Genomic DNA, 12,783 nt, shown 5'->3' on the forward strand with positions numbered 1-12,783 from the left:
AAGAAGAAAAAATGACTACATGTCCCTCCCACACCCTCCCAAAAAGAAATAATAAGAAAAAGGAAAAAACAATTTTTGCACTTAACGATTTCACAGCAAACCATCACCCAACATGTAAACATCCATTTGTACAGTTTTTAATTATCTACTTTTCAAATCCACCTATAAAACATAACTTTACGTTTAATCTGCTGAACAGTTAAAAATACAAGTAAAAGGGTACTTTTCAGTAGCCTGAAAAAAATGACTCTTGATTTTCATTCTGATGGAAAAAAATAAAGCATGTAACATACATCAAAATCTATTAAATTCATAGCAAGTATAAATGACAACAGTTATTTACTTTACTCACCTCCTTAATGGCATCTTCATTAGGGAGCATAGAACATAAACATGTGATATAGGCTTGCTGAAAAGATGACACATTTAAAATTTCTTTGGACTCTGCACATAGTTTTGATAAAGCAGTAGCCTGGGGGATGAGGTTAGATTTCAACAAATGTTTTATTCGCATCTGCAGAAAGGAGGGTCCTTCTTGTGCAATCAATTTATTGACTAGAAAAAATGAAAAATAAAACAGTTTGAAAACATACCATATAACATGTCAGACTCGTTAAGATGAAAGTTTGATATCTTTTTTTTGCTGTTGCTGGCTTGTTTTAGTTAATAAAAATTCAGATGATATAAATGGGAAGTTTATCCTGGTCTTAATACTCCTCTAATAGAGATGAGAGGAACATTATTTTGCTAATAATTTCCACATCAGTTAGTAGTTTTATTTTGAACACCAAACCTTTTAATAAAGCTATCAACATTTTATCAAAATTAATTTGACCATCTCTTCCTTCAGTTTCTGATGAGGATAGAAAGGAACAGTGAAATGAACTATAAGCATAAGGGCAAGAAAGTGAAGCAAGTCACCTATGTAATATTAATAACTGTTGAAAGAATGCTTATGAGTTACCAAAGTTTAAGCTGAATGTTTTTAAATACCTCTCATTTATTCTTCACACCACCACCAAGGCAAGTATTATTATCCCCAGTTTAAGGTTAGGAAAAATAATATTCAGAGAAGTTAGGTAACTTGCCAAGGATTCCAAAGCCAGTGGTGCTCTTTCCTCTAAACCAGGCATTTCTCAAAGTGTGTTCCACCGACCAAAAGACCTGAGAGATAGTCCTAGAAAAAAAAAGGATTCCTTGGTCAAATCTCTGAACAGTCCCTGCAATAAAGAAAACTGTTCACTTTTATTTAACCCAATGTTTCCTAAACTGATTTGACCAGAGAACCCTTTTACACATATTATTAGTAACCTGTAAAATATATGTTCCTGGTTCAGTACACACTTTGGAAAATGCTGCTATGAGCAGTACTGAATACTAAGCATCTGAGAACTGATTGTACAATGCTCTGGATAAGCCCTTAATTTTTGAATAACAGATACTTAACAAGTGTGTAACATCATTACATAGTACTACTTACAGAGGTGGGAATATTGCGTGTCAAGCCAAGTGGTGGGTAAACAAACTGTTTTAAGTGGTTAATCTATAATACTGTTTCTGAGACTAGAAAGTGCCTTCTGAATCACCTGGGGAGCTTATTAAAATGCAGATTCTGATTCATTAGGTCCGGGATGGGACCTGAGATTTTGTTTTTGTAACAAGCTCCCAGGTGATGTCCATACTGCTAGGTATGTGCATGGGTGCGCGTGCGTGCATGTGTGTGTGTATGTGTGTGTGTGTATATGGAGTAGCAGTGATTTATACTAAGGATAAACCACTGGCTCAATTTTAACTACATATCAGAATCAACTGTAAAGTTTTAACAATTATCTTTAATATATATATGTATATATATATACACATATATCTCACAAATTTCAAAAGGCACACAAAAAGGTATATAGTTAAAAGTTGTCTCCTTCCTACTTTCTTCACACCAGTGCCCTAGTTTCTCTCCCCAAGAAACAAGTTTCCAATTTCTTGTTTACCTTTCCAGAAATATTCTACAAGTACAGAAGACATATTTCTTTTACCACTTGATATATCATATAGGTCATCCTATCATCAGTACATTTAGGGCCACCCTCATTATTTTTAATGACTGAATAGCATTCTACCATATGGATGTACTATAATTTATTTAACCAATCCCCTACTGATATACACTTGCAAGTTGTTTCCAATCTTTGTCAATCATCAATAATGCTGCAATTTACAACCCTATACATAGCTCATTTCAAACCTGTAAATAAATCTATAGAACAAATTCCTGAAAGTGGAATTGCTAAATTAAAGGATTTGTTCATTTATAATATTGACTCATACTGCCAAATTACTGTTCAAAAACTGTACCAATTTATGTACCCACCAGTGACATATAAATGCCCATTTCCTAAGGCAATTCAAGAAGTTCTGGATTCCAGAGCTCTACATCTGGAGATTTTGATTTAGCAAAAGGAGTCTGGACCTCGGTGTGTGTATTTTTTGGTTTTAAATTCCACAGATATTCTAATGTGTAGCCAAGGTCAAAAAGCATGGAGGAAAAACAAATCACATTCACTTGGATTTTTAGTCACATAGTCAGTAAATTCCACCAAATGAACTCACAATCATACCCTCCACTCACATAGCTCCTCATTCTTTACTTCTATCTTCAGTAATGGTATTCTCTCAATTACACAAAATTAAAATTTTGGCATTATCCTTCCTTGCTACTTCCTTTCCTCAAGGAAATCAACTCAGTTATTATGTCCTAGCAATTCTTTTTAAACTCTCTCCAATCTAATTCCTCCATATCATTTCCTGCCACACCTGTCTCCCCTATACCCTATACTGCCTAACATCAGATTCTCTTCTATTTATCTGCTTATGAGATTGTAAGCAATTTTACAAATCCCACAGGAAGCAACACACCCGAAAACAGGCATGTTATCTACACAACACACTGCCTTCCAAGTTCCCATAGCATTTTACTTCTTTCACCACACTCTGTTTTCTTTTTAAGTACAGTAATAAGGGATTATGGTGTACTAAGGTTAAGATTTCAGGTTTCGGAATCTCTGATCTGAAGTTGAATCCTGATTCTGACACACAGCTGTGAGACCCCTGGACAAATTAACTGACCACTCTGCACCTCAAGTTTCTTCATCTGTAAAAAGGTTAGTAATATCCATCTCATAAGAATGAAAGAATTAACAAAATACCAGAAATGCAGATAAGACACTTAGCATAATGCCAGGCACAGAGTAAATGTTCAACAATACTTGCTATTATTTGTCTCTTATATCTCCTTTATTATGCTGTCAGTAATTTCTGACCAAATATCATGTCTTGTTAACTTTTGTATTCCCTACAGCACTAAGCACAAGGTTTTATATATTACAGATGTTTAATAAAACCATATGCTTAGCAACTGAAAGATTATCACTCCCCAACCAAAAAACTTTTAAGATCATCTCATCTGGGCTCAAATTCTGCCTCCACAATTTTAACTACACGGTCTTGGGTATGTATAATCTCTCATCTGTTTTATGGATTAAATGAAATATGAAAGCACAAATACAGTGCTCAACACACAGCAGGCACTCTGAAAATCATAGCTATTATTTCTACAAGGTAACCTATTTTATTCAATATAACTACAGTTAAACCATTGCTATATCAATTTTTAACATATAGTTCAATCTTGTTTTTTTTTGAGACAGAGTCTCGCTCTGTTGCCGAGCTAGAGTGAGTGCCATGGCGTCAGCCTAGCTCACAGCAACCTCAAACTCCTGGGCTTAAGCAATCCTCCTGCCTCAGCCTCCCGAGTAGCTGGGACTACAGGCATGCGCCACCATGCCCGGCTAATTTTTTCTATATATATTTTTAGTTGTCCAGATAATTTCTATTTTTAGTAGAGACGGGATCTCGCTCTTGTTCAGGATGGTCTCAAACTCCTGACCTCGAACGATCCACCCGCCTCGGCCTCCCAGAGTGCTAGGATTACAGGCGTGAGCCACTGCGCCCAGCCCAATCTTGTATTTTAAAAAAATCATTTTTACTTAAATTTATTTTAAAAGGAAATTAACCATATACTTCAATATACCAAACAATATAATAAAGTGTATACTGAGAAAACTTACTCCCAATTGTAATCCTTTCTGTATTGTTTTTTCAAACATTTTAATATAAACAAAAATTTTAAATCCTATACCCTCCCCTCCCCCCCATATTCAACAACTGAACTGTTCTGCCATATTTCTTTATCTAGCTCTTTTCTTTTTCTGAATCATTTAAAAATAATCTATTGTCATCATGACACTCACTATCTCGTACTATATACTTCATCATGTAAAAGCATTACCATTTAAAATCCAGTTAAAAAAAAAACAGCTTTTCCATAGTGTCTTTACTGATCATGCCAGGCAGAAGTGTCAAAAATTAGCGCTTACTGCATATTTCAGTTATAAACTGGGTTCTTCTGGGGAGTTGAGGGAGACACACAAAATTTAAGGCAGGAAAAATAAAATAAAAAATATTTATAGGCCTTTTTTAAAAAATTGAAATCTAAACTGAAATGCATTTATTAAGTTCCTTGGGAGTTAGGCTTCTGATTACTACCCACTGAGCAGAAGACCATCAATGAGATTATAATCACTGCTTTTTGTCATCAACTATATAATATCCGGGCTAGAGGGACAGTGGAGATATAAAGAAAGCTTTCTAAGGTTTTGACGTGAAGTTAGGTTAAGGGCTAATTGTAAAAGTAGACAAGCCACAGGTTGCCCACCACTTACACTGTGGTTCTCAGTACAGTTCCCACTCAGAGTCTTATACATAGTGGGTGCTTAATTAATCTTTACTGAATAGACAGAATACCACAGGATGTTAGATAAGCAATGCTTCTCTCCATTTCTTGATGTTTTTCTATGTTGAAATAATTAATTACTATTAACTCCTGAGGTGGGGTGACATACTTGATTAGTATATCATGGGAAAATATATTGGGGAGGTTTAACTCAACTCCATCCTTTTTCCTCTTGGGCTTGGGCCTGTTTCACAGAGCATGCATTCTTCTCTGCCCCAGTCAAGGCTTATCTGTCAGTATCCTTTGGACCCATTAAAAAAAAGACTTACCTGGACTAGGATCTAATTCCGGGATGCTTTTGAAACTACTTGGCTCTGTCCTCTAACAGGTTTTATCAATAGTAAAGATGACATTTTAGCCTCCATCTGCCTATACATTTACAAAGGGATGCCATTTATTGAGGACCTCAACAGAAAAACAGCAAACACCAATCTCTTTTCTATTTAACAGTTCTTTTCCTCATTCTTTTTTTCTTATCAGTGCAACTGATAAGCAGAATTATCAGAGGAAGGGTACCAAGGGGAAATCTAACAGTCTGATAAGCAGAATTATCAGAGGAAGGGTACCAAGGGGAAATCTAACAGTCTTTTTTTTTAGACAGAGACTTGGTCTGTTGCCCAGCCTAGAGTGCAGTGGCATCACAATAGCTCACAGCAACCTCAACCTCACTGGCTCAAGAAATCCTCCCTACCTCAGCCTTCCAAGTAGCTGGGACTACAGGTGCATACCACCACACTAATTTTTCTATGTTTTGCATAGACAGGGCTTCACTATGTTGCTCAGGCGGGTGTCAAATCCCTTGCCTCAAATGATCCTCCTGCCTCAGCCTCCCTAAAGTTCTAGGATTACAGGCGTGAGCCACCATGCCCAGCCAATCCCAGTGTCTTTATGCCAATCTTCTTACGATACAGAAAGGCCCAAATACCATGTATATGGTAAGCAGTCAAACTTGTTGAATGAATAAGCTAATTGGGATATTTTAAGGCATCAACATTCAAATGGCTTGTTCTAAGACCTCAACTAAAAATATCTCAAGAAGTGTAGTAACTGTTCCAAATTCTGTTTTTATGCCAGAAATAGACTTAACAAAATATGATCCTTTGGACTGTCCACTAACTTAAGAAAATGAAATTATAACTGTTGTCTATATCAAATGAGATACTTTTGTGTCTAAAATGCAAATGTCAACTCAAAGCTATAATTTTTCTTGTCTTTTTTTGTTTTATTATTATTGTTGTTATTTTTATTGGTAGCAGTAGAGATGGGGTCTCGCTATTGCCCAATCTGGTCTTGTACTCCTGGCCTCAAGTCATCCTCTTGCCTCAGCCTCTCAAAGTGCTAGGATTATAGGCATGAGCCACTGCACCTGGCCTCTAATTTTTCTGGTCTTAAACTGACAGTTTTGCAAATAAAAAATTTCATCGTTTGTATTTCTCTACAAAACACTGAATTCCAGTTATTTCATCAGTATAAAATAAAAAGGATTTTTTTTCATGGTCCTCAGCTATTGCAACCAGTGAAAAAAGTATGAACAAAGCTTTAGCATATACCAAAGACCAGAAGCAGATTATTCATTTCTACCTCAGGAACTTTGTATGAACATTGTAATTCAATGTGAAATTTTAAAGTAAGTACAGAGAGACTTAAAACGCTACCCAAAAATGTAAGAATCTGTACTTAAGCACAATATTCAATGCTAATTGTTAATTTTTGCCATTCAAATAAGTAAATAAATAAAATGACCAGGTATACATATACAAGTGAAATTTGCAAAATTTTAACCCATAATCCATTTCAACTCTCTCAGAATTAAATCCTTGTCTAATATAATCAATAAAGTTCTAAGACTTACCTTCCTCTGTTTCTACTGGCTGTTGAGACAGAATTTTAAGAAGAATTGGGTTTTTCCACACCCCTTCCTTGGTAACATGAACCAATATTTGTAGGTTATTATTCCCAAATTCCAATAATGCATCATGTGACTCCTAAAACAAAAACAGCATTCCAGAAAACAAGCTAATAACATAAAAAAGTTTTGCCTTTTCAATACATCTGAGCATCTACGAATTGAAAGGATTTGGCTTTCCTAAAAATAAATAAGAAATAAAAGACTATCTTCAAAGCTTTTGTGAAATTCTGTTGCCGCTTTTTTACAAAACCAGGATGTTCCGTGTCCTCTTATATTTTCCTGGATAGAGCTTGAGCCCATCCTCCGAAGTGAGGTATCACAGGAATGGAAGAATAGGCACTACATGTACTTGCCGTCAAATTGGCACTGATGGATCAACACTAAGGTGCTTACCCAGTACTAATATTCATTGGGGTTGGGGGTGGGTAAACTCATAACTAATAGACGCGGTGAGCATTGTAAGGAGGGAAAGGGCACGCCTCAAATCATGGTTTGGATGTGGCAGTCATAACATGTAACCAAAATGTTTGTACCTCCCATAATATCCTGAAATTTAAAAAAAAAAAAAAAAACCAGGATGTTTTCACTAAATTAAAGAATATCTTAAAATGTTTTTCCAAATTCTCCTCTAATAAAATTATCACTACAGTTTAATTTAGGTCCTTGCATTACTGTGGGATGTTTGGAGTGTCCTACTATTCATATGGGTTATATTACTAGCAGACTCTTTGCAGACCTGACTGACAGCCCGGGTAGTAGCTGTTTAATTATTTTAAAGCCATTGGTGCAGCTTTCTTTTAAAGGATTCTGCAATATTCACATAAGCAGCCTATTTCTTCCAACAGAAATATTACTTAATGACACCAATTATATAACTGTTCAAATTCTTTCAACAAATTACTATTTAAATGAGAGGTGGCTGTATATAAAATATCATGAAAAGTCTAGGTTATTAGCCACCATTCCATCTAATCAGCAAACAAACAAAACGTAATTGTCAATAGTTTGTTAAAGATCTTCTACACAGGTGAGGGAAAAGGGGCCAGAAATTTAACTCAATATAAATGATTAAGTATGTGTCTCACTGTCCTCTATTACTAGTGAGGATCGTTGATTATAGTGAGGCTATTCCCATGCTTTAAAATTTTTACCTCCTTTCTCTTATTTTAGACTGCTGAAATTCTCTAGGAACATAAGCTTCTATTTATAGCAACATTCCTTTGGAAAATATAAGCCAAAAGTGTTCACAGACCTAAGAATATAGTTTTATATTCACTCAGGTAAAATAAGATATAAAGCTTCCCCCCTGCTTAAGTTTCATGTTAAAATAAGACAGACTTTTACTACACACATACCAAATATGCTGAGTTATTTTCTGCTGAGAAAGGAGTTACAATATGAACTGATGCAGAAAGTGATCTTTACAATTAATAGTTTACTAACAGCAATATTTAACTAATGCTATAATTTTCCTTTAATAGGTTGGCCTGTGTCCTCAGACTTCTTTGTATCTAACTTAGGATGACAGGTATTTATTTTGGAGTGAAGAAAAAGATTCCATGTGAAATTTTCAGAATTTGCTGTATCTGGGTACCATATTGACAAATATCTATCAGACTTGTACCATTACATTTTAGCACTATCACCCACCATGATACACAGCAACTGAAAAAAAAAAAAGTCACAATTTGAGTTTTTTAAAAAAAAGCCTTCTACTTTCTCATTTATCAAAGTTTAAAATACACTTTAAATATACTCTTTAAAAACTATAGTGGCATTTAAAAAATAATTGTAAAACTTAGATTTGTTTCTTTTTAAGGTGAAAATATTCTAGCTCACTTCTTGAAATCTACAATACAGAAATACCAGCACAAGATGCTTACTCTCACACCATTTACAATAAATACCAAAGCAATTTGGTTAATTAATGGTATAACCACAAAATAGAAATCGAGGCAATCATCAAAAAGGGAAGTCTATATATGCAATTCTAGACATATGTCCATGATAATTATTTAGTAAAAAAAAACAAGTTTGCAGAAAATAAGCTCTCATTTTCTATTAAAAAATCTATTTCAGGCTGGGCGTGGTGGCTCACACCTGTAATCCTAGCACTCTGGGAGGCCGAGGTGGGAGGGTCATTTGAGCTCAGGAGTTCGAGACCAGCCTGAGCAAGACCGAGACCCCATCTCTACTGAAAAAAAAAAAAAAAAAATAGAAAGAAATTAGCTGGACAACTAAAAATATATAGAAAAAATTAGGTGAGGCCGGGCGTGGTGGCTCACGCCTGTAATCCTAGCCCTCTGGGAGGCCGAGGTGGGTGGATCGCTCTAGGTCAGGAGTACCAGCCTGAGCGAGACCCCGTCTCTACTAAAAATAGAAATAAATTATCTGGCCAACTAAAAATATATATAGAAAAAATTAGCCGGGCATGGTGGCTCATGCCTGTAGTCCCAGCTACTCGGGAGGCTGAGGCAGTAGGATCGCTTAAGCCCAGGAGTGTGAGGTTGCTGTGAGCGAGGCTGACGCCACGGCACTCACTCTAGCCCGGGCAACAAAGTGAGACCCTGTCTCAAAAAAAAAAAAAAAAAAAAAAAAAAAAGAAAAAGAAAAAATTAGGTGAGCATGGTGGCACATGTCTGTAGTCCCAGCTACTCGGGAGGCTAAGGCAGGAGGATTGCTTGAGCCCAGGAGTTTGAGGGTGCTGTGAGCTAGGCTGACGCCACGGCACTCTAGCCAGGACAACAGAGTGAGACTTTGTTTCAAGGGAAAAAAAAAAAAAAAACTATTTCAGAGTGTATATTTTTATATCCATAGGAAAAAAGTATGGAAGAGTTAAACAGCTGTAGACAGGGACTGAGAACTATTTTGTGGCATACTCTGATAAAAACTATTCTCTTAACCAAAAGTATCCTCAATACCATCTGCTGTATTGTCCATTTATCACACAAAATAAGAAAAATTCAGGGTTTTATCTTTCAGATTTCAACAGGGACCATGTCTTACATCTACCTGGTACACCTACTGCATTTATTTTACTGAACACATATTCAAAAATATACCCTAGATATCTGACAAACCCTGAAAACTTACACAAATGGAAAAAAGGACAATTATTTTTTTCAAGCAAACAACGTAAGAAAAGAATGAAGAAATAATTCTAACAAGGATACAGGATGAGTATTCCTCATCCAAAAATCTGAAATCGAAAATGCTCCCAAATCCAAAACTTTCTGAGCGCTGACATGATGTTCAAACAAAATGCTCACTTAGGCCGGGCGCAGTGGCTCACGCCTGTAATCCTAACACTTGGGAGGCCGAGGCGGGCGGATCGTTTGAGCTCAGGAGTTCGAGACCAGCCTGAGCAAGAGCGAGACCTTGTCTCTACTAAAAATAGAAAGAAATTAGCTGGACAACTAAAAATGTATAGAAAAAATTAGCCGGGCATGGTGGCACATGCCTATAGTCCCAGCTACTCAGGAGGCTGAGGCAGTGGGATTGCTTGAGCCCAGGAATTTGAGGTTGCTGTGAGCTAGGCTGACGCCATGGCACTCTAGCCTGGGCAACAGAAACAAACAAACAAACAAACAAAAACAAACAAAATGCTCATTTGGAGCATTTCAGATTTTTGGATTAGGGATGCTGAACTGGTAAGTATAATGCAAATATTCCAAAATCAGAAAAAAACCTAAATCCAAAACATTCCCAAGCATTTCGGATAAGGGATACTCAACCTTTATTAATAAAAAATAATAGTAACAGCCCTAATAAGAATAAGTAGATTTGTTCTTCCAGAATGCCATATGCCAAGACAAAACTACTGGCAAGCCTCAAAAGATATAGTGACAAAAATCAATGTGCTATGCATGAAAGGTTATTTTAGTAGCTGTATGGATATGTGAGAAATTAGGACTGCATTACAGGGATAAAACAGGCCAAAACATGACACAGAATCCTTTTCTCTCACAAAGCAAAAACATTAACATTATATCATTTCACTTGGGGTTATGTATTCCAGAGGAAAGAAACTTCCAGATAATGAGGTCTGATGTATGCAAATTTGTGCCTATATGAAACAGGTCCAAGCTACTAAAGAGCCTGTGTCCTCGAGCAAACAGTTAACAAAGTAAGCTCTGGGTCTGAACATGTGTCTAACTTTGGACAAGCTAATTAATCTCTCTATGACTATCTTCCCATTTGTAAATGGAGATTCAAATAATCTCCACATTATAAAGTTTGTAATTTGATTAAAAGATATAAAACATGTAAAACATAGTATAGAGCAGTCCCTGGCATATAATTAGTGATCAATAAACGAATGACTGCTATTATTTATTATGTCTTTTTAAACAATAAACTAGTTATTTAAGTAGTTTGAAGTAGTTTTCCGATCCCCATCAATAACAAGCAAATTTGTCTCCTGTTGTCGGCACTGTGTTTGCTTTTTCTCCTATCCTACTCTTTCTCTCTAACTTGCCACTTTCTGATCTGCTCACCTACTAAGGTGATAATCAAGCCAATGTGAGAGCCCAAGTATTTAATAGTTCTCCCATAACTAAAATGCATGAATAGAATCTATGATGACTACTTTAGTGGTTTCAGAGACTTATAATACTTGGCACAATTCCTGAAGTGTTAAGGGGGAAAACATAAATCTTAGATGTAATAAAATATGATGTTTTATATAATGAAGGTTACCACACAAGTGTACTATGAATGATCCAAATACTGCTACTTTGTAACCATGTATGATTTTAAATTTGATAGCTTTATTCTGTCTAAACTTTATTTTTTCAACAATGAAAAACTTTTTTGTTGATTTCTAAACCATGTAAGGGCAAACGAAACCAAATGAAACAAAACGCATTTTAACATACCCTCTCCCTTGTGGAATAATACATGTGGAACACCTTTTTCTCATTTTATGAACTTAATACCAACATATAAGAAACTTGTTTCCATCCTAAGCTTCCAATTTTAGTTTGCTGGGAGTAATTAGGTATTTTGGATGTTATCTACATCCAACTTTTTTGATTTAAAATCAACTCACCTGTAGAGACTGAAGGAATGGTACCCAGACTTCACATGGCAGTTCACTTTCAGACACTGAAAGCAGTAATTCAAAACAACTCCTACAATATAAATAAGTATATTAAGGTGGTTACAGTAATAATTAAGTACACTATGACAGCAATACTGAATATACATTTTACATTTGTTTAAACTATTTTAAATTATTTTACTCTTCAAAATTTTCTTCAATTTTTATATTGGCTTTTCAACTTTAAAAAAGAGAAAAAAAGACTACAAGGCTTTATATTTACATTTCTGCTTTAATATATTTGGTAAGAATATAAGTCTTTCAGAAATCACATTACAGGCAGTTTTATTTAGTTTATTTGGGTGGGAGGAGATACCATGCAGGAACAATTCTAATTCCAGGAGACAAAAACAGGAGTTCATACTATTGCCAGTTCAGTAGTTAAAGAGATAAATATATGTAACTCTCATCTGTATAGGTTTTTGTCACTTCCAGAGGAAGCAGAAAGATTGGCTTTACCTCTAACAAACCAAGCAAAAAAAAAAGGGTTTCTTCTTTCTACCCTAACCTTACTCAAGATCAACTCAAAACACCAATCAAGCAATACCTTTCTAAAATCTTGCAGAATATTACTTTACCCCTTAGGGATTGGTATAGGTAATACCGAAAGTAGGACTTGGTAAAAGGAATAATGGGATTATAAAACTAGGAATGCCTGTGTCCCATAATAGTATGGTATTAGAGGTTTTGGCCTTTGGAAAATAGCAAGGAAAATAGGTAAGGCCAGAGTGGGGGGAAAAAACCCCAAACCATCTAGACTAGAAGTTATCCCACTAAACAATCTGTAAACTGAACAAGGTGATACCCAGCTAAAACTGAAGAGCTGTTGCATTTTTTTCAATTTGCAGATGAAAATTACATTAAATGTATAACTTTGCTACTAGACAGCCAAATATTAAAACAGCAGCTAAATGATCGTGGACT

General features: G+C 35.6%; 1 protein-coding gene across 2 annotated transcripts in view; it reads right to left on the reverse strand.

Moving 5' to 3' along the window:
- Positions 1–12,783, reverse strand: part of RLF (RLF zinc finger) — a 68,308-nt gene that overhangs the window by 33,159 nt on the left and 22,366 nt on the right. The window contains exons 3-5 of one of the 2 annotated variants that reach the window (XM_045548145.1): positions 11,809–11,890; positions 6,702–6,834; positions 353–555 (exon numbers count right to left, since the gene is read on the reverse strand). In XM_045548145.1, the coding sequence (XP_045404101.1) occupies positions 353–555; positions 6,702–6,834; positions 11,809–11,890 (418 nt within the window). Of the gene's footprint in view, positions 1–352; positions 556–1,088; positions 1,159–6,701; positions 6,835–11,808; positions 11,891–12,783 lie in introns of those variants that run through there. The other variant, XM_045548146.1, reaches the window with a different exon arrangement.

Source organism: Lemur catta, chromosome 3, assembly GCF_020740605.2.
Source record: "Lemur catta isolate mLemCat1 chromosome 3, mLemCat1.pri, whole genome shotgun sequence".
Taxonomy (NCBI): domain Eukaryota; kingdom Metazoa; phylum Chordata; class Mammalia; order Primates; family Lemuridae; genus Lemur; species Lemur catta.